Raw genomic sequence first — 23,497 nt, 5'->3', positions numbered from 1 at the left:
GGTTTTGAACACCCTGGCACTGTGTGGGTATGGGTTGCAATAGACCTGAAAGCAGTAAGCCAGCTCTGTAGTGTCCGGGGCTTTTTAAACGTCACTTTGGCGTTTGGCTCCAATTCTTTTTCCATTGACGATAAGTCACATAGCCGGGGAAGGATGTAGCCCAGTATACCGATGGATCGGCAATTTTCGTTTTTTCCTGTTGGTTCTTGGGCCCAAACCTTTCCTCCCAATTTCTCGCAATGTCAATTAGTCTTTTGGTGCTCTTTGGTGGGAATTCAGACATAGCGCACTTCCTCTGTAGCCGTTTGAGACTTGCCTGATAGTCTTCAGGTTCTTCATTGAGGCGGCGCATCCTAACAGCCTCCTCATATACAATGGCTTTGAATATATGTTTGGGATGGTGTGATCTTCCATTGATAAATATTCTCCCTTTGCTTGTCGGCTTCACGAAATCCTTGGTTTTAAAACCCAGCAAGGAATCACTTGTAATCACGTGGAGAATGTCCAAAAACTCCAGTGCACTGCCTTCTTGCGTCGTATTTATTTGTCTGAAGGTTAGTATTAGTCCTTGGTCATTAAAAGCTGTTTTTGATGCATTTTTGTGACCTCTGTTGATCTTTCCCCATACGAGAGAAAAATTATATCGTCTATGTAGCGTTTAAGATTTCCGTTTTTTTTCTAATTTCCGTTTAATGCGGGTTATAATTTCATGGACTGCAATGTTTGCAACTGAGTCTTGAGTGGTTGTCTCCGGTTACTATTCCATCTATTTGGACGTAGTATTGCCCCTTGTAGGTAGTAATAACACTTTTCTAGCAAAATAGTGTAAGTTCTACAATCATACCTCGAGATCTTGCTGAATATTTGGCGTGTTTTCTGAGTGCGTTGTTTAGCGCTGTGATCACCAAGTCCCTGTGCAAACTTGTATATAGTGCAGTGACATCGGTCGCAACTAGGTGGAGAGGTCTTCCGCGATGCGATTCAGGGTGTTGTTTGTGCTTCCACAATGCCAACGCATGTAGGTAGTCCTTGCTGTCTCTGCAGTACTCGTTGAATACGGATTTGCAGAATGCAATGCTAATGGGCTGAAGGATGCTTTTCAAAAAGGCAGTAACTCTTGAGGTAAATATGTTTCCAGCTGCCTGCAGCAGTCGTGTTGGTATGTCTTTGAGAAAGGTTTCTTTTAATTGCTGCTCGGAGAGCTTATGCGTCTTGAATAACGGGTATGCATAAGCCGCGTTGAGGTTTCCAAAATGCTTAGCTGCTGAGCCACATGTGTGTTTGAATTTCGTATCATGATATTCGATACCCGTTGTGTGGTACAAGATGCCATCGTTAACTGCTTCCTCAGAGTGCAGGTGTTTTATAATGTCCTCACAGTGCAGTTTGACAGAGAGCGCATGTCTGTGAAAAGTAGCTTCATCCATGTCAAGCTTTTGAACCTTCTGCAATTCTCTCATCATGGTGTGGTCGTAATCATCAAAGTCCATAATAATTAATTTCTATATTTTTTTTTCTCCGGCGATAGCGAGCCCGATCTCGTTGGTTCCTGGTTTGCATTTCTGAGGGGCCGGGCAGAAACTTTTCTCTAAAATAACTTTGATTTTTCCAAAGCCACAGAATTTTTTCCGGTGTATTTGTTTTTCCATTTTCAACATGGGTCTTCGTCTGCAACATTTCCAACATTGCCATCCATGACAGCAATTTGTTTCTTAATTCTTCTTTCTTGCTGCACCAACAGAAGATCAAGATCAATTCCCTTTTTGTTGTTAGAGGGCAAGAGAACACGTTTTGCAACACATTGTTTAAGAAAGAATTTCAGGGCCTGCTGTTTAGCCAATTTTGGCCACTACCTGCGATCACGTGATACGCACAACGTTTTATCTACACACGAAACGCATGCTTGCGGCCGCGGTGCTACACCACGCAAGTAGTTCACCAGACATTGCATGTCAGAGTGACTTGCTCGGTCAGTTTTAGCATTTGTTTTTCAGCTTTTTATTTTGTTTTCCGTTTCATTTCAGAACTGAAGATGCTTATTTAGCGAAACATGTATTCTTGAAAATAAATGCGTTGACATCAGGCTATTTGATATTGTAATTTTGCAAACGTGAAGTTTCCTCCTGTGTCACGCACAAGTGGCGTTGGGAAAAAAAAGGTAGATTTCGGAATATATACATTGGATATCGTAAACGAAATTTTACAACTATATTACCAATCTCTACAATAAAATCTAATCGTTGACTTGCGGAAAGCAATTCGGAAAACATCTGAACCTTTTGAGGTCTTGTAACGGAAACGCGACGGCAAAACAAATGTTTGTAAGAGTTTCAAAGAACAACAAGTTTTTCATAAATTACTAATGATGCTGCCAGGCATGTTCTATTTGATTTTTCGATATAACTTTTTTTATAACTTTCCCACGACCGAACGAAAGCACGTAAATTAAACTTTCCAAAACATTTAAACTTGTCTAAAAACACAGTAAACCGCTGCTGTACAAGCCGAATACAGTTAAACGCATACTCCGGATGGCCAGGTGTACACTTACGCCGATAAATGTTCGTGCAAACTTCGGCCCGAGCTGTTCTTTTGAAAAAATAATTTTATACCATCCTACTATCGAAAGAAATCAAGCATTAACAAATCCAGCTGTTAATATGGCAGCAATAACCCAAACTATTAATACAAAATGCACAATCAAGAAATTGTTTCGCTTGAAATAAAACGATAAAAAATTCCACGAATGATAGAAAAAAAACTATATCGCAATACTCGCCTAGGATACACAGCTAAACAAAAAGTAAAAAAAACGACATTGATCGATAGAAGTAAACAGAAAAGTGGCAACGAATCAAATCAAATAATAAACAAAGTGGAGCCAATAATATGAATTGTGTAAGCTGCATGCAGATGGCCACTGTTTCGGCCTATAAGGTCTCAAAGTTGAAGTCTTTTCTTGGCCGTTTGGTCGGCAGAGTCATCTGATAGGCACACCAGCTGCACTGATAAGACCCATTAGTTCGAAACAGTGGTCATCTGTATGCAGCTTACACGATTCAAATTTGAAATATATACATGAAAAATACAGTATAGCAATCTCCCAACAGTCCTATAATTCAGCATGAACTATCTGCATAAAACGTGGTATATTTAACACCCACTAATTAAAAGAACACAACAATTGCCTAAAAAATATTGAACAATGAACGTGCATCCACAAACTATGGCATAACTTTTTCCAACAAGGTCGTGTTTGGGATAAAAATAGCATTAATGGCCTTACGCTTAATAATTTTACTTAATTCTAAAGGGTTAAATCTACACCATGGATTAGAATTAGAACTATGTAAATAATAAAAAAATTGTTTTTTTTTGTTAATAAAAAAAAAATATTTCACATAAAAATCTGCTGATGAAGTTGACATAAATCCATGAAAACGATTTAAATCTTTAATTGTAAAATTTACAACAAGGATTGGATAAAGAAACTAATTATCCTTGCTGCATGAAGGACCAGCATCTGAAATATATTTAAATTTTAGCATTTTCCTCAGTTTATACCTGTGTGCAATCAGCAAACACCATATAAACCTGGTAAAGAAGTTGACATAGATTGTTGGGTGTTTGTTGTGTTAACTGAGTCTCCTGCTATGTTGATATGTGGTTCAATTAATATATTGCCAGAAAATGCAGTACCTGGAAATTACATGAAATATGAGAGGCTGACAACCTGGTTGATACAAGCCTGGTCATACTTGCTTGATGTGAAGTGTTTCTTGTCTCAGAATCTGAATTCTGCTTTATGTCCTCCTGCAAACCAACAAACAATATAGTAAAGTCTTAAATTCAGTTAAAGATAGCAGAGATTATGTTGTAACTTACTTGTGTTTGTTGTTTTTCTATTGTTTCAACTTTGACGCCAAAGTTTGTCTTGTAAATCTTTCTATTAAAATCCAACAAAACATCAACTATTTGATATCCTTTACGTGGAACCAACTTTAAAATAATGTTATGTTGTGTCATAAAATTTGAGAAAACATCCTCGAGCTCAATTGTTTTTTCATGAAATTCAACTCGACCACTTTTGCTTTCAAGTGTGAGTGTTGCTTTATTTTGATCTGATCTGGTGGCAAAAGGTTGGAACACATCCAGGTTTTATTTGCATTCTTTATTATATTTTTTAAAACTTTTTTAATATTTTTAAAAATTTTATTAAAGTACTTTCCTTTATGTGGCAGACCTTTGCTTCTGCTTTTACGTTGCTTTGCACACTTTCAGAAACTGATGATGCCCTTTTCAGGGCGAAATATATTTTTCTGATGGAAATAAAAACATCTTTCAAAGAGCTGTCTAACAGATTGATTTAAAAAGGCCTTACTAAACATTAGTTTCAATTCGACCACAGTAATGCTTTTTTACACGAGTTTGTCGGGCAATCACTATATCATGCTGTTCATCATTTTTGAAATCCCATAACTTTTTGTGAGACTTGGGGACAAAAACTACAGACAATCTTGTTTCACACATATACATATTCTGAATGTCTGATGTTTCATTCAGCAGTTTTAAACATCTGCCAATAAACGCCTTTTACCTACCACAGTTTTTGACAATTATTTCATGTGTAATTTACTACCTTAAAGTGAAACCAAGCAACTGTTCAAGGGTATCTTTATTCTTGTAGTTAAATTTTAAACTGTCACAAATGAAAAATCTCCAAAGTCGTTCATTGCAATGAAAACTTTCCTTTTCTGGAAATCCACCCATGACTAATTTCTCCTTTGACCAACAAAATAGAGCGTTTTGAATTGTATGAAACCTAGAAACAGGTGTTAAAACACTAACATTTTTGTTGTGCTGTTATGTTAAACAGCATGTAATAAACTAGTTGAAGGTGACTTACCAAGTAAAGTGAGTTACTTTAAATTCAATCTTTTCCTTTACTCTATAGGAAAAACTTTGATAATCTTCCCGTGTTTCACCATCTTGACTTGTTTCAACCTTCAAGTTAGCTTCGTTTAATGTATTTGTTTACACAAACCATCACAAACTGATAATCTGTTCTGACTTTTATTGATTTGTAGTCACAAGGAAATGTTATAACTTACTACAACAAGTTGTGGACTTTCACACACAAAACATGTTGGTAAAGTGATATCATTAAACATCTTTGGTAAACTTTAACCCACTTGGCCCACAATACAACAATGGAGTAATTACCTTCTGAGGAATGGAATAAATCTCAGTTTGAAAATGCATAATTTGATCTGACGTGTCAATAAATCATTCTATTTTTAACAGAGAAAAAAATATTGTTTTAAAAATATATTTTAATAAATAAAAATCATGTTTCTAAATATATTTAAACATTCTTAACATTAAATACTGTATAGAATAAGGTTTATTAAAAGTATTTGGTACTAAACGAGTTTGCACTTTTGTTTGTCAAAAGGATGAGTTTTACCTCAATCAAGCACTGTTAAAATACATCATAAAAACCTTTAATCAAAAAAATATTTTAAATTTATGTGAGAATGTTTGTTACAAAACATGAAGATAAGTTCACTATGAACTATCTTGCAAATAAAAAATAATAGCAAAGAAATTAGAAAACATCGTTTGAAGTTAACACTTAATGCAAAATCCACTTACATTTGGCTTGATATTTCCATAGTAACTTCTTAAACAAATTTTTACATTTGTATCCAGTGCATTAGGAGGAATATCAACAACACAACCCATCACTTCAAGTTTGCCACCTTCCACACCAACCACTGATGATGTGGCTTGGAGTACTTCATATTCTTTATGCTTCTGTAAAATATAGAAAACATAATTTTTAGTCATGCCTCAGCCATTAGAATGTTAGTGGTAGTATTCATGATAAGTTTCTTTATAGTTTTAAACATAGGCGTCGATATTTTAACGTTAGAAATATGCAAAAAAATATTTCTCCAGTCATAACGCCCTAAATATAGGCAAGACACCCGAATTTTGTTTTGTGTTACTTTGTTTTTACACCGAATCATGTTGTTGTAGAACTAAGTTTTGAACCCTTTAATTACGGACCACCTTTACCGAAAGCACCAATTGCTGCGCTGCGTAACAACCAATGAGACACTTGTGTTTGTCATGATTGTGACGGCGATAATACGAGTGGAGTGAAACTAACTTAACTCATAGTATAACGTATGTGGTTTCTCTGACAATAATTTTTAATTTTAAACGAAATCCAGGGGTGACAATACATGCGTTGTTAGTCCTGTTTGTTTGTGAGGGGTGACAGTCACCCTAAATCGACGCCTACGATTATGAGCATTAAGCAAATAGGGAAAAAAAACTACTGGCAAGTTTTGATGTTGTTTTGTGGAAAGATTCCATTTCACACAATCTCTTTCTGAACCCTTTCCACCAAAAACAAGAAATTCTGACAAATATAAGTTTGAACGATGTAAGTTTTAATGTTGATAATTAAATTGTTGAAAACTAATTGTTCCACTGCACCTCAGACATTAAGAGGGAAACACAATAAATCTCCAAACAAATGTTTTGCAAAGTAAGGACATGCGCAGTAGGGCGATCATGTCAACTAGTGATAGCATGAAACACTTCTCCAGGTCAAACTTATATTTTTTTATGTGACTACTGTTTTTTTTTCAACTGCTGTAATTTACTATCGCAGAGAAATGGACAGTGCCGAACCGAGGGCCAGATTTCTCTACAGTTATTGAGCCTGATTAAAACAATTTAACTAATCTATGACCAACCACTAATTCATAACAAGTTGGACATTAAAATTAGATATCACTGTAACATCCCATACACATCACAACAGACCAAGAAGCAAGTTTCAAACTCTGATATTTTTTGAGGAAGTTTCTCTATTTACAGTTTAGATGAGAAAACTAAGCATCCAAGTCTAAAATTAACACTTTCCTTAAGAGTAAGCAGGGTTCAACTAGTTAACAACTCTGCATGTCAAAGCAGCAATTATACCATATAACAACTGTTATCTTTTATTTGATCTTACCTGGTTGAGCTGGTAGTCGGTTGGATGAGTGAGCTACGGCTTGATCTCTCACCAGGCTTCTGTCACTAAGTGGGGTATGGTGAGAGGCATCTCGAACAGTTCTAAACTTTCCTGAAATTAAACAGAAATTAAAATTTACCACAATAAAATAAAATGATTCTATAAGCAAATCTATGATAAATGATTATTAAAAAGTAAATGGTTTTGTCTTTTTAATCAGTGCAACAGCTGAAAGATCACATATTTGATATCGAAATATAAGTCATAAATCTAAAAATAAATAGACTGGCCCATACTGTTGTTAACATTGTCATGATTAAAACGTTTCGACAAGGACCTATGCCATCATCAGTTTGAATGACGCGGTTGACAATGTTAACAACAGTATGGGGCAGTCTTTTTATTCTCAGAATTATGATTATGAGTAAATTTGTGTTCCAAAATCATAAAGCTCATGAATGCTAATGGCTCCCTAGCAATATTAAAACAGCACAGTAGTCTGATGCAACAACTTTTTTTCAAAGTAGTAGTAATAAGGCTACGGTGAAAGCACTACCTCAAAAACTCACATAGAGTGTTCCATAGCATTACACAATTGCATTGGCCACCATTAATGTGACGATTTGCGCTAATATAGGCGAACGTGTTTTGCAATGCACGGTCACAATTCAATTAATTTTAGATAAAAATAAAAACATAGAATTCTCAAAAATTTTTCAACCTCCCCCTTTAAAAAAACCTGGATACGCTTGTGTGATAATGCTGCACTGCAGTTATATTTATGTAAACAACAAAGGAATTTAAAAACTAACTTCCGCTTGGTGGCAAGTCACGATGCTCTGGAAGGTTTCTTTCACTGGATGAGGTTTGTGGTGTAACATCACTTGTAGAACTTCTGTTTGCATCTAAATAAAAATAAATGCAAAACTGCGTAAACACAACTGAAAAACTAATAAAGAATCAATAAAATAAGTTGATTTTAGGCTTAAGTATAAATTGACTTTAGGTCTACAACAAAAAATTATATTGTAAAGGAACTACACAAAAAAGTGTAAAAAAGAAAAAAAGAACCGTAAGAATAGCATTTACCAACAAATTTTCTAAGTTCGGTTGAGAATTAATTCAATGGAACTGTTGGATTCTGTGGTGGATGTTGAATATTCATCCCTCCAACAGCATCTGCAACCTGTTGTGCAATGACTGCATGATCTTGCTTAGCCATTAGTTCCTGGAACTCATCTCGAATAGAGATCATATTTGGTCGATTGGATGGATCATGATCCCAACATCTCATCATTGCTCCTTCAATGCACTCCACTATTTCTCTGTTGCTCTCATTGATTTCCTCTTTCATCTCCTGGATTGCTTCACAGTTTGGGTGAAGGCCAAGTTCTAACTTTCTTTCAAACTCATGATCTGACAAGTAGGGGTTTTCACGTGTGAGTGTCATGTGTTGAATCATGCCACAACTGTATGTGTCCTGTTCTTTCTTCGGTCTAGCACCATGGCGAAGTTTCTCTGGAGCTTCATAGAACAAGGTTAATGCCTGCCTTTCTCTTCTTTCATCAATGGTTGTGGATCCTGGATAACTGGCAAGCTGGGCACTTCCAAAATCTGTAATCTTACAAACTAACCAAGCTGTGAGAAGAATATTTTCTGGCTTTAAATCTTATTTAGCCTGCAATTGTGAATAAATGCAACTCCAGACGCTATGTCCAAGTTCATTCGCAGAATTAAGCCAGGCCATAAAACAATAGAATCATCGAGCAGTAAAACTTTTAAGTTTCCTCCTTCGCAAAACTCCATCAAGATTCCCATCGACCCTGACCACTTGGTGATGCCAAAGACAATGACATCATTTTTGTGCCGATATTCTTGCAACTTGTTGTACTCCTTGAGAATTCTAAATACAACATGACATCAGGCATGTTATATATTGCAAAATTGGTTCAGATTGTAATGTCAAAAAGGTAATAGAAGTACTTTTTCTCAAGTGCTGATTGCTGTCTTTCACCACCAGTTACAGTAAAACATTTGGCTGCATGATCACCAATAATTTCATGCCATGCATGTAAAACTGTACCAAAAGATCCACGTCCAACCTCAAACAAATGAACTTTTGGTTTGCGCTGTATATCCGCAACTGCACACATGAAACAAATGTGAATGTTTCAGTATTTTCATTGTTTTGTTTTTCAATCATTTTTACAATGAATAGTTTGCAAGTTTAAAACACAGAAACAAAAAGATTTTGTAATCAATCTGTTTCATGTATGTTGCTTACTATGATTAACCAACGAGACTGCAGCGTACAAATAGGATTCCAGGCTTGCTGCTTTGCTGAGGCTAAAGTCTGCTTGCGTGTTCTTGCTGAAGACTATACTTGATTGGAAACTCCGTGGCAGACTTGTTTATTAATTGAAAGGCACGATTGCAATTACCAGGTGGCTTAAGTATAACTTGTTTCAAGCGCGTTTAGCACGTGACTGAATTGCAGCGAATTTAACTATTAAAAGAACGTGCGAACGTTTACAGCGCGATGGCAAGAATAACGACAGGGCCGAGAGAGTACGAGCGACTGAGAGAGAGTAGATTAGACTAGACTGGATTACATAATGGGCGTTTTATAACAAAGTGTCAGAAAAAATGTGTTGTCCAGCAGGACGCCAGAAAGCCTGTGGGAGCTCCGGCAGGAAATCTTAACACCGTCTGCATCCTCGGTCCGTATGCGCTCCAAATGTGCAAAGAACTAAGTAGGAAAACATGCGTGTTGCTACAAGACGCTAGTCGACAAAACTTTTTTTCCAGTCGACAAAACTTTGAACGCTCATAACTTTGCCGTTTCTTAATAGATCTCGATGATTTTTGCACAAGTTGCATGGAATGGCATGTAGTTTCAAAAAATATAAAAAAATTAAAAAATTCTGACGATTTATGGAACGAATATTAATGTATATTGTCATAAATCAGTCATAACTACTTTTATCGAACCGCGGCCATGACTATTCATACACCGTTGGAAACTACATTAAAAACCCTTTCCAACCATACCAAACTTGTCTAATTGTCGCACCTGAATGTACGTCTACTGATCAAATATTATTCATAACCGTCATAAAAAAATACACTTTTTCGTTAATAAGTCTTTTTACAGTTTCGGGGCCACGACTATTCATACACCGTTGGAAACTACATTAAAAACCCTTTCCAACCATACCAAACCTGTCTAATTATCGCACCTGAATGTACGTCTACTGATCAAATATTTTCCGTAACCGTCATAGAAATATACACTTTTTCGTTTATAAGCCTTTTCACAGATTCGCGGCCACGACGATTTATACACCGTTGGAAACTACATTAAAAACCCTTTCCAACCATACCAAACTTGTCTAATTGTCGCATCTGAAAGAACGCCTACTGGTCGAATATTATTCATAACCGTCATAAAAATATACACTTTTTCGTTTATAAGTCTTTTCACAGTTTCGGGGCCACGACTATTCATACACCGATGGAAACTACATCAACAACCCTTTCCAACCATACCAAACTTGTCTAATTGTCGCACCTGAATGTACGTCTACTGATCGAATATTATTCATAACCGTCATAAAAATATACACTTTTTCGTTTATAAGTCTTTTCACAGTTTCGGGGCCACGACTATTTGTACACCGTTGGAAACTACATCAAAAACCCTTTCCAACCATTGTACTTTTTTTTCAGATGCGATAATCAGACAAGTTTGGTATGGTTGGAAAGGGTTTTTAATGTAGTTTCCAACGGTGTATAAATAGTCGTGACCGCGGTTCGATAAAAGTAGTTATGACCGGTTTATGACAATATACATTAATATTCGTACAATAAATCGTTAGAATTTTTTTAATTTTTTTATATGTTTTTAAACTACTTGCCATTCCATGCAACTTGTGCCAAAATCATCGAGATCTGTTAAGAAACGGCAAAGTTATGAGCGTTCAAATTTTGTCGACTGGAAAAAAAGTTTTGTCGACTAGCGTCTCGTTGGTGACTTCACGACATTCACTTCAGCATAATTCAAGTCAACACTACATTGAAATCCTGTAAATTATAATGAAAATAAATTCCCAAGTTGAAATCACTGCTATAAACACAACTTCCTTTTTTATACTAAAAGGGGTGCAAAAGGTGACCAGAGGAATGTTAGTGGACAAAAAAAATCGCCAGTTGACAAAAGTTTGAACGCGGGTTACTCGGCCATCTTACGAGGTAGCGACTTACTTTCTTCACACAAAGATAGATCAGCTGAACTTTCCAACGAGAGAAAAAAAAAAATTGGGAATAGTCAAAAGCGTCGCGCCGAATCGATGTTTATCGTTGGTTTGTTAGTAGCCGCAGATGGTATGAAGGAAATTGAGGAAATTTTCACATGACTTGCTTTATAATTCAAAAGACGCAAATCAAGCTAAAACCAGTTGGGATTTGTTAAATGACAAAATAAAGCGCAAAAATGTTGACCAAATAATTAATTTAACTGGAACTGTAGAAGACATTGACGATACCTTTTCCACAACCACCACCGATAATCCATCTAAAGATCATTTTGGACAAGTGATTAACCGGGTTAATTTAAATGTCACCCATTCCTTTTCAATTAAAAATGATTTTTATTGTCCCGAATTTATGACAAAATTTTCCGAAAATTTCCTTCCGAAAATACCTCTGTGGAGCGCTTTACTGTTGGGGGAGCTAGGTCGTCACGGAAGTAGTGAACCGTATCGCGCGTATTCTAAATACGATCTGAAAGTCCAACAACGCGGAGTTGGACAAACGTTGCTCGCCGATAATCGCACGCAGGAAATCATGGAAAAAAGTCAACAGGAATTAAAGCGGACTCGGTTCAACGGCAGAAAGCTTAACGGACTGCACGAATTTGCGAAAATTTACGACGATAAACATAAAGCGCTTATGGTGGAGTTTATGGACAGTGGGTACCGCCGAAAACCCAAGCGCAAACGCGTTAGACAGGAAGCTGAGGTCGAGGAGAGATGGGGGAAGAAGGCAAAGGTTGTTGGGACGGACAAAAGTATAGGAAGATACTTTCAAACTCCCAACAAAACTTTGCGTGCTCCCAGCAAATCATCAGAAAAAAACAGGAAGTCACGCGTGTAGAAGTGAGCTCGATAGAAATAGTTTGGCACGGCGGTGCTGCGCGCGCAAAATGGAAACGGCGAATTGTATGAATACTTCAGATTACGCGGAGCTTTCGGCAGACAATATTTGGCTTAGTGACAAACATTTAGATGCGGCGCATTGCGTATTACTTGATCAGTTCCCAGGGATCGACGGCATGCAGAGCACGTTGGCGTAATCACGTGAAATGGATAGGGTACCGACGTACACCCCACAAAAGAAGTTTATCCAAATAATTAATGTTCGTAGTACCCATTGGGTAACAGTTTCAAATATTTTCGCATTAAACAACTAGTTAAACAAAGTTTATGTTGAGGCAATTACATTAAAAAAGTTTAACCTTTTTTCAGAAGCTCTGTGATGCTGAATGTTTTTATCAAACTTTTCTTGAGAAGATGGAAATCCTTCATTTATCCAATATCCTGTCTGTGATTTCATTTGCACAATTTCAGATTTGGATTTTTCTCGATTCATGTTTGTTTGAATATACAGATTAGGTCAATCTTAACCTTTCTAACCAAAAAGCCAGATCATTCCAAACAAAATGTACGTTGCAAAATGTACAGATTTAATCGAAAATCGCTAAAAAATTTCTTCAAAATCTATCATTTTTTGCATTGTACGCATGAGTTGTTTCGGCATAATTGACATGTAATTACATGGAAATCATACTCAACAAAAAACACATTAATGGAAACATGTATTTCCGACGTTGTTATCTTTCGTATCTGACAAATATATTTCGTTAAAATCGTCAGCGTGTCATTCAAATATAATCTCGCAAATATGCGGATTTTAACCTTCAAAATTATTACTTTATTCCACAAATGTCTTCTTTGACGCCTAATCGCAGCAATTATCTTTTGTTTCTGCCTCGAATTTGATATCGCCCTATATATTCTGTTTCCACAAATAAACAGATCATTTGCTGCTGATGCTGCCAGGCATACTACTTAGTAATTAAAAGCTCTTCTGGTTTTTTGCTTTATGTGCGCGTGACTATTTATCGCCGTGTTGGCCTTTTTTTCCTTCGATTATCCTGATGAATTTCAGTTGAATAACGACCGAAACGTCGTACAAACAAGTTTTTCTTTTTTGCCAAAAGAGCTTACTAAACAGATCATGGTTATCGGTCTAAAAGAACACAATGTGATCTCACAGATCATGGCTAAAATCTCATTGACCATGGCTTTCGGTCTCACAGATTGGTCCAGATCTCGACTCTCAGGCCGAATTTTGGTCCTAGAACCAGACTGATAATTTCTGTGTCAGACTGATAATCTCTTGACAGTGCTGATCCCTCAAAATCATCAATTCGCGACAACTCAATATTCTATTTTTGATTTGAAAAGAACAGACTGTGTGATTCAAGCTGACACGGACAAAACCTGGCCAAACATCGGGTCAACGACTAAAAAAAAGTCTTAAAATTCACTGCGTTAAAAATCATTGCATTGGAAATTATTGCACCTCACAAACATTTTCGTAATGGAAATTCCTGTATCGTTGCAATTTTGCCTGACCTGGTGCGTTTGCTGAACTGTTTTAGCTTCTGTTCCCAAAATGACAGTCGGTGAGCCTAATTGTTAAGGAAAAATTCAACTGTTTGATGCAATGCCTTGTGTGCAACCGTCTCCATGCAAACATATGTTGCTGAACAAGTAACCATAAAATTTGTTAACAAGGATATTTAGAAGGCGCCTTTCGGTTCCATCCTAGACCTTCTGCGCTAAGAACCGGGGTGCGTTCAACGAGCGTTACAACTAAACTTCATTGGATAACTCGCATGATGTTCACTGAAACAAACACGATTCTGAAAATTAGGATAACAACCGAGCAACAGCAACTCTTGTCTAACTCAAATCCGTGAACACTCAGTCGCCATTACTTGTTACAAACGCAAGAATTATAGTTCCTGATGCCAGACAACTAGACAACATTTGCATGATGTTAGTCCAGATCAAGACCCAATACAAAATATTTTACTATAGGACACACTACGAGTATTACCATAAAACGTTACAAACCACGCGTACTAAAGTCTCTGTCTCTAATCTCTGTGCGATCTGTCCGCTTTTATGCAAAAAATGGCCGATATAGAAAATGTATACAGGGTTATTTAAGTTCGGATTAATCCGTGACTCATTAAAAACGACAGTCTTAGGTGCAAACGAGCGTAGCATGTTCGTCGTAAATGGGTTGATTTAAAGCGTGATTATTGTCCGACGTTCAAACGGTTGATGCCAGAAATAGTGTAAAACACAACATAATAAAATATGACGTTTGACGATAAACACACATTTCCTCCCCGTTCAAAATGCCTTCCGAGTTAAAGTGAATTTCATTGTACTCATATAGAGATCGTAGTTAAATGATTGACTCCAGCACGTGTAAAACCGGTGGTGATTGTTGAAATGTGAAAGATTGTGAACGTCTTCTAGAATATGCGTTGCTCGAACTCCCAAAACCGTCGCAGATCGTTCTGCTGTGTAATTGCACATATTTAATTGGCCGCGATGTGAACACTCTAAGGAAGATCTGCACTACTGGAAAGAAAACTTCCTGCAATTACATCTAGGCCTAATGCTATGTTATTACAATACCCAACACGTGAAAGTTATAATACACATGCAATGGTAGGAGAGGGGATACCTCGGAAGAGATATTTTACGTCACAATTAGGTATTGTTTCACATAAGCTTTATGTCCCCATGACACGTTAACAGGAACTGCTTAGAAAACTATAATTTGCATGTGGAAGGTTATATATCAGTCACGGTTAATCAAAATGCAGTATTTTTGGTTGAATGCATATTCAAATATATATTCTTGGATGGGCCAATATTGAGTTTGTGTAACCTTAAAAATACGGCCATTATTTAATAATGTTTATGTCGTCACGTGGTCGGGGATACATTGGACATCATGGTAAAAAATCACGAAAAGACCACACTTTTTGAGTTTTATGCAAAATTATCGGGTCATAGAAGAGAATAAATAGAGGCTGGATGAAATGATTGAATTTTGGCAGAAAAAAAAAGAAAAAGCCCCAAAGATAAAAATTCATTTGTTTACCCAAAAATTTATGATATCCGAGCTGCCGTGGAATGTACACCAGTTACCCAAGGTATTGGAAAGTCCTGTACGTGTGGAAGGGTCGAAACCGCAAGTGGCCGCGCAACGATTCCTGAGAGCTTGAATGATATTTTATGCGCTAATGCCCGAATGCTGATATTGCGCCGATTTCAGTTAATTTTTAAATAATCGAAAAAACGTCTGTTGAAACTTGCTGTCCGAGCAACAACAGATGTTGCTCGGGTACCGGGGTGACTTCGGACATTTGAGCCCTGTTTAAAAAATGAGCTGAATGGGCAATTTTCGTGAGCTTAAACGAACGAAAAACCTTCTGTTTGTTGATTTTCTGAAAATAACGTGCGAGCTATTCCTGGTCTCCCCTAAAGATTTCAATTTGTTTATTTTTTCGTCATCATAAATTTCACAATTTTTCAAACACCAATATGGGGCCCTATGTGAGACGAAAGGGTACAGCTAAGAACCAAATTGATTGTCGAGTAGCTGACTTGTTACAACCTAACAAGGTATAATGTGTCTTCAATAACTTATTTATTGATTGTGTTTCGAATAAAGTGATTCATTCAACATCCTGTTTATCACATAAAATGTTTTACTATGCTTATGTCACACCACATCCTTATTCTTGTATTATATTAACCCAAGTGATGTATAACGGCACGTGACTAAACCTACCAATTAGCTTCCGATAATCCAAGTATAAATAGTCATGTGCGCCTGTTAATTCGGCTCTTTACATTGGGGTTGATTTATATTATGTTCGGAATCATCGTTCTATCTTTGATCTTCTATATTCGGTGAAAAATCATTGAGATTCTACAAGCTATTCGACGGCTTGGGATTTATTTCCGCAAGTCTGATAATAAATTGTTTTTTTCTTTTTAACAGTTTGTTGGTGAAACCGATAAGAGACATTTCGACAGATTTTGAATCAACGAATATTGGAGACTCACGCGTTAGCGCCATTGAAGCTCAGTTAAAATCTATCCTACTGCAATATAGAAGGCAAAAACCCCAGTGGCAACGCTCCGACTTATTTAGAAACCTGAATGATATTTAATGCGCTAGTGCCCATATGCTTATATTGAACCGACTTTTATTTCTGTTGTTTGGAAAATAAGCTAAAAAACGTTTATGAAAGTTTATTCTGGGTCACAACCCAGTCACAACTGAAAACTGTTGAATTTTTCTGTTAGTCCCGACCCTTGTCTAGAAATTCTGGTCAAAATTATATTCTATATAACTACTTTAACCGCTCCCCCAGGGGCATTCCCCCTTCCCCCTGTTGGACATTATTTATTTTGGCTAAAAAAGCAGAAAAAAGTGTAGGTTTGTTTTGTGAAAAAATGAATCACATGAAGTACCCTCCAGTTACAACAAAGTTAAGTCACTAACCCTCCTCTACACAATGCATTCAGAATTAGATATCTCATAACTGTTTAGTACCAATTGGTCTTGCAGCAATATCGGTCAACATTAGACAACTTGTTGCAATCAGCATTACATTGTATTGAGTGGATTTATATGTAATCAATCAAAAGCACACTACAAATTGGAAGATGGAATTAACAATCTTTGCTGCATGATGGTCCAGAATCTAAAATTAAAGTAAACCATAATTGTCAAGTTACATAAAAGTTTTTCTGTTCGTCTGGCACAAACGTTACTTTTATTGACCGACGTTTCCCTTGTTATTCAGCTGGGCTTTCTCTGTGTAATAACAGGTGGTACGTCGGTCAACAAAAATTACGTTCAATGAGTCAGGCGAACAGACTATTGATGTATAATATGCTTGGTGATGTATAATAATCGACGGATTATGTAATGACATTGTGCACCACCATCACATCAATGTGACTGAATGGAAATCATACATCTAAATTAACAAAAAAAATTTTAATGAAGTTTGCATCATCTGTTGAGTATTTGTCATTTTACCTGGGGTTTCTGGTCGACTCAAATGTAGATGCATATGTACTTTTACCTCGTATTGGTGTTCAATTTTCTGAAAGCACCATGCGTAGTTGAGTATAAGTCGTAACTCATGTTCACCAGGATAACACGGGCTACAGTTAATCTGACTTAGTGATGTTTGTATTCTTTTAAACATTCTACTTAGTTCTCATATAGGCTATAGTATAATGATCTCACCTGGACATCACCCTGAACTCCAAGTATACTCTGTGATACGTTCGACTGTTGTGCCTTTACTTCCTGAGATTGAGCTGTTGTAAAAGAACAAGCTGATTTATCATAATGAAGCTCGTTCTTCTTTGTTTTTCTTAAAATGTCAAAATGTAAAACAATTTTTTGCATTAATTATTCTACTTTAAAAAATGCGCTTTTTCCATACTTGATTGTTTGTCGTCGTTTCTTGGCTCAGCACTTTTTGGATCATATTGTTGATTAATGTCTTCCTACAAACAATGAATAAACAGTTTTAAATACCAATTGAACAGCTAGTCGCAATGAAAGTTCTATTATCTCACCTGATTTTGTTGTTCCTCCTTTATGTTCACTTTCGCACTAAAATCTGCTTCTTCTGGTTCTCCATTAACAAACTTCAATTTCACATTCACTGTTTCATAACCAATGTGTGGAGCAAACCTCCAAGTAATATCACGTTTTGTTGAATTGTTTGCATAAATATTCATCAAAATGACTTCATTTTTCGAAAATGTAACTCGACCACTTTCACTTTTAAGTATGAGAGTTGCTTCAGTTTGATAAGACCTGGCAATGGGAAATAGAAAAAAAAATATTTTAAAATTTTTGTGTTACTGCAGAATGTTTCAAAATTATGTATTGATTACTAAAACATCTTAAATGCCGGGTCCAAACATAATGTTGCAAGCAAGCCGTTCGCCTGTGAGCTCACTTTGGAATGCAACTTCGAAAAGAATTGAAAGTCAAAGAAAGCGGGCATAATCCGCTGAACGCTCGCGACCTCTTGTGACCAAAAGGTGTTTATGCAGGTGGTAAAAAACAAACAAAGCAAAACGTGAGTGTGGACCCGGTCCAAAAGGCATAATTTCTATGGAAAAAGCCTACACAGGAAAATGTGGTTTTACAACACACTGATCAATACAACATAAAATCATAACATTTGCTTGGTACTTCACCTTAAAGTGAAATCAGTTAACTTTTCCAGATGTGGATTTTCCTCTAGATTAAATTTTAAGTAATCGCAAATGAAAAATTTCCAGAGTCTTTCATCACAGTCAAAACCTTCTTTGTATGGAAATCCACCCATAACAATTTTATTTTTTGACCAAGAAAAGATATTTTGTAACAATGATCGGAACCTAAATGCAATAAAGTTAATTGTTCTGTATTTAGTTTGTCATTAATATACACTTACCAAGTAAAGTGAGTTACTTCAAATGTAATCTTCCCATCTCCACTGTAGGGAAAAGATTGATAATATTTCCATTTTTCCCCATCTTCACTTGTCTCAACCTTAACATTTTAATGAACAGTTTTATTTCGTGTATCTATGTCCCACATAGGAACTACAAAACTACCTTCATTTTAAAGTGGTTTTTAAACTTACCATAACAAGTTGATGAAGATCTTCACACACAAAACATGTTGGTAAAGTGATGGTGACATATTTGGTGAACTTTAACCCACTTGATCCACAATACAACAATGGAGTAATTACCTTCTGTGGAACAAAAATCCAATAACAAAAAGTTTAAAAATAATTGTTGAATATACCAGACGCGATTGACGGTTGCGGATGGCGATGCGTAGCGGTCGCGGATTTTTCCTGCGCTGTTAGAAGCCTCAAGGGGAATTACACCTGCAGTGCAGTTGGCGCCAACGCGACAAAGCATTTCAATATCTAAAATACCTTAAGCGTATTTGTTTCGTGAAACGTTGATATTAAAACTTCAATTAGTTCTGCTATACGACAATTAACGTAATAACCTATCTAATATTCATATACGGAGCGTTTACTGACACACTGACACCCACATCTTGTTTGCACATTCAGGTCAAAATTAGTTGCGTGGTAGTTGCTTAAAGCACCCTCAAAGGACATAATTTTAGCTAGAATGGCTTAGGATCCTCCTGCAGGCTCCACAAATCCTTGTTGTGTATTGTTACAAGTCAGTCATTAGAAATTTAATAAACAAAGCTACAGGAATAAGTTTTGGGGACAAAAGCCAATCACTCAGTATGTGCATTAACGTTGATAAGCTCCCAAGGTGATTTGTGGAATTGAATGTTGATATTAAAAATTTGCACGAATGCAGTCTCCACTAGCAGCAATTGTGTGGCTGAAAACCCACGTTTGGAGTAATCGCTATGGTCAGCTAAGCCTAAGTGCAATGACTAAGCCTCGCCCTGGGCCCACTGCCGCCCTGATCAATGCCCCCGCCAGGTATGATATTGAGCGTTAGAAAGCAGTTAATATCTTTTGACAGGAAAATCCTGTATTTACATCACATTTATAAAACCACTTACATTTGGCTTGATATTTCCGTAGTAACTTCTTAACCAAATTTTTACATTTTTATCCAGTGCATTAGGAGGAATATCAACAATACAACCCATCACATCAAGTTTGTCACCTTCCACACCAACAACTGATGATTTTGACTGAATTAATTCGTATTCTTCATGTGTCTGGATAATATAGAGTTGTTTCCATATAAAATGTTATGCCTCAGTTGTCAAAAATGTTAATTTGTGATATATATGAAAAGACTCTTTTTACTGTTAATGTTGTAAATAACAAAATTTTAAATCTCTAGATCAGGTGAAATTGTAATGCAAACAGTTTAGAACTGTGTTTTCACAAAAACATGCATATGTTATTTCTTTACTTTGGAAATGATGAGATCCCTTCCTGCCTTTGTAATTTTGTTACCTATTACCGACAAACTTTTTATTTTGTGCATACATCCAGCCAATGACTCAGCACCTACATCCGTCACAATGTTGAGGTTTAAATCCAGATCTTTCATCTAAACAACAGATACACAACAACTTTTGCCACAGAAGTTCAACAAAGACCTGTTTTCAGTGACAAGTTTATTCATGTAAAAAAAATTCTAAACACTTAACATTGTTACCATAATGGCTACCACGAAAAAAATTAATCGTATCTTACAGGTTTTTGCAAATCATTAATCTTCTCTGAGAGAATTTCCACAACCTCATCTCCAATGTCACAAACACTCATATCAAGTTCTTCAATGTTGTGAATGCAACGAGCCAATGCCGCTGCTCCTCTTTCTCCTATCTCGTTCCAGGAGAGTATGAGTTTCTTTATCTGAATGAAACAATAACCGTAAAATAAGGATATTTGTTAGATTGCAAATAAGGAAGTTGTTTGTTCCCCGGTTTTCTGCCAACACAAATGTCATTCAACAAATTATAATGAACACATGTCCTGCGTACTGATATACTTACAAATTTAAAAGAAGTTTAGATAAAGTACAAGACGAAGAATTTTTGTGGTAGTGCTTGCGCAGTATTTTTATTACTACTACTTTGAAAGAAAGGCTTGAATATATTTGTAACCAAAAAGGATAAAATGTGGGCTAACGTTATCAAGAAAACGTGTAAATAAAACTATTTTACATGCGGAGGCCTTGTATGCCTCTTTGCGAGCGCTAGCAGTTGTTTTCAACAAGCGTAATATTGGCAACGTGTTCACCAATTAAACTAATTGACATGGGTGGTGTCCGGACCCTGGATACGCCCATGAGTCTATTGCACTATACCGAAACTTGCTAAATTATGATACCATGCAAACAGCAGTTTTATAATTTTATGATGGAATACCGGTTTGTATCTTCTTTTAATAACAATGGAGAGCGCTTCAATCTCTTCCGGAGTAACTTCACACCAACTTAGATCGAGGCAATCAGGAAGTGAGGAAGCTTCTAAAAATTTTCTCCTTATCATTTGTTTCGTACGCCCTCCTGCATTCACATAGTATTTCCTCTATCTCCAGTATCCTTGTCACCTTTCTTTCTAATGTTGTCGAATGAGCTTGTCTGGGAATAGGTAAGAATGAGCGTTAAATCAACCCAAAAATACAAAATTTTTAATTTCTATTCTTTGGATTTTGATGAAATATATTTCGCCCAACGTGGCATCATCAGTTTCTGCAACTGCTAAAGTTGAAAAACAGACACATAGAAGTCAGGGTTGCTACACGCAAAAGTCTGTATAAGCACATACAAAGGTTACAATATAACCATGTACATGTGTACAGCAACATGTGCAAAATATTAACACAATTAAAAAAGGGGTTACCCTGTTTGCATTTAGAGCCAAGATTAGCTTCCGTTTTGAATCTGTGTATTTTAAATCCCACTTGGTGTGTTCCATATTTGCTATTGTCAAATGAAACTGCACGCAGGTTTCAGAAACATATCGTTGTATTGTTTTGAAAATCAAGTCACCATGATAGATTTTTTCAAAAAATATGTCCTGTGTGATTTAAGCCAGTGCATGTGGGCATGTTTACTTTCACCAAATTAATCAAAGGTCATTCAAAACAGACTAAATGACGCTGGAAACATCTCAGTAAGTAAAGTAGTGGTATGATATGACTAGGACCATGGGCCAAATATCTCTGAGTGATTGTTCATTTGTATTTTGCTCTGATTTGTCATAAAAAGTTGCTCCAAAGCAAAAGTAATTTGTGGATTTTACAAAGAGACTGAACCTGAGAACAATTTCGTATGTCTGTTTCAGCTGAAAATGTATCTACTTGATGCCAGGACAATCGTTCAAAGTTGAAATTTTCATTATGAAATAAATAATCACTCAATCTAAATGCACAATAACTGTTTTTTAATGTTGCATTGTTGAAATATTCGCATGACAATACACTTTAGTGTAGTCTATAGAGCACTTGCTTATTCGCATAACGCTGTTGGTCTAAACACCTTCTGACACAAAACTGATGTTGCGGCAATTGTATACCTTTTGTGAGAAGGATGTATGGATTTTATTAGAACCATGCTGGTTTAAATATACAGATCAAGACAATTCCCAGATCGTCCTTTACAAAATCTACATTGGAAAATCTGCATAAACATTAACATAAAAACAATATTTAGTGCAAGAAATACAGTGTAGCGAACACAGCGTATATTAATATGAAACATGTATTATTGCCATTGTTTATATTCGTGACCGGTTTCCCACGTACAAAAGGTAAACCCAAACGGTACTAATTACAGACTTTTCAACAACCACCGCCCTGGCTCTAAAACAATAAAGGACTCTAAAGTGCCGTAACCTGTTGGTCCGGCCTGACATGCCTAGCGGGCACCAATGACTTGTGTTCATGCTTTATATGGGCCATATTGGCTTGCATGATTATTCCATTCAACTTGTGGTTTCATTTGGACTGCTGCCGTACGTTTCAGCCATCTTAGTAAAAGATTGTTTTCCTGATTGGTGTCGGATACAAGGAGTCAATACAAGAACACGCTTTAAAACGCAACATATATAATATATTATATAATATTGCTTTACCCTTTTAACGCATTATTGGCCTTGGCAATCTTAGATTTGTGGCAATGTGTGTTAAAAATTAGTTGGTTTTCGATGCGAAGATTGGTAATTACCATCATAAATAAGTATTACGGCACCAGCCACGGCATTCGCAGTTTAGTGTTTTCGAATTCTGTTCACACGCTCCGCTGCTGATGTCATTTCCTTTCTATTATTCGCTTTGCAAGCGATGTGCCTGGCATTCTCTTGTATTGAAAATGCCTTCTATGTCAAAAGCAATGTAACAATAGAAAAGTCTGCCTTAGGTACTAACGGCACTTCGCAAGAAAAAAATTGTACATAAACTTTGTGAAACTGAGATCATTAGCGATCGAAGGAAGGCAGCCTTAACGACTAAAAATGAGCACTGAAGAAAGAGCAGTGCCACATGCTGCTGACCGGCATCCATTCATAGCCTATTCAAATTGTCACACATAATTTTTTTTCTGTTTTGTTGGAGTTCGAAAAGGGCATTTCCAACCCACCAAAACCTTGGAGTATAATGACCCTGTATGCATACGTTTTGTTTTTGTTAGTACTCGTGCGACTGTTACTTATATATTAAACTGATCGATTGACTTTGGGTTACAGAGCAGCCTTTTTATCAGGAGTCAGATATACGGCAGTATTAATATTTTGTGTAGACGTTTTGAGGTCTTCCTCAGGACT

The 23,497-nt window shown here is 36.5% G+C and overlaps 2 protein-coding genes and 1 non-coding gene across 3 annotated transcripts in view; all 3 read right to left on the bottom strand.

The window, feature by feature from the left end:
- Window positions 1–3,312: 3,312 nt before the first annotated feature.
- The window catches only part of LOC145906454 (uncharacterized), an 82,600-nt gene continuing 62,415 nt past the window's right edge, over window positions 3,313–23,497 (bottom strand). The window contains exons 8-12 of the mRNA XM_082993869.1: window positions 4,640–4,822; window positions 3,886–4,126; window positions 3,759–3,813; window positions 3,595–3,699; window positions 3,313–3,523 (exon numbers count right to left, since the gene is read on the bottom strand). Coding sequence (XP_082849995.1) covers window positions 3,492–3,523; window positions 3,595–3,699; window positions 3,759–3,813; window positions 3,886–4,126; window positions 4,640–4,822 — 616 coding nt within the window. The 3' untranslated portion in view covers window positions 3,313–3,491. The remainder of the gene's footprint in view (window positions 3,524–3,594; window positions 3,700–3,758; window positions 3,814–3,885; window positions 4,127–4,639; window positions 4,823–23,497) is intronic.
- On the bottom strand, window positions 16,814–21,223 carry LOC145906269 (uncharacterized). The gene is made up of 12 exons (XM_082993691.1): window positions 21,101–21,223; window positions 20,424–20,585; window positions 20,137–20,277; window positions 19,775–19,936; window positions 18,855–18,968; window positions 18,663–18,760; window positions 18,424–18,606; window positions 17,791–18,034; window positions 17,655–17,718; window positions 17,453–17,526; window positions 17,240–17,306; window positions 16,814–16,898 (listed from the first exon to the last, which is right to left on the bottom strand). Exons 1-12 carry the CDS (start codon window positions 21,221–21,223, stop codon window positions 16,867–16,869), a joined length of 1,464 nt encoding a protein of 487 aa, XP_082849817.1. The 3' UTR covers window positions 16,814–16,866.
- LOC145907504 (U1 spliceosomal RNA) lies at window positions 19,543–19,699 on the bottom strand. Its single transcript, XR_014402889.1, has one exon. It is a non-coding gene; the product is annotated as a U1 spliceosomal RNA (small nuclear RNA).

The sequence above is a fragment of the Ascidia mentula genome, chromosome 6 (genome assembly GCF_947561715.1).
Source record: "Ascidia mentula chromosome 6, kaAscMent1.1, whole genome shotgun sequence".
Classification (NCBI taxonomy): Eukaryota; Metazoa; Chordata; class Ascidiacea; order Phlebobranchia; family Ascidiidae; genus Ascidia; species Ascidia mentula.
The sequence above is the reverse complement of the archived record's forward strand: the minus strand, read 5'-3'. Positions and strand labels throughout refer to the sequence as shown.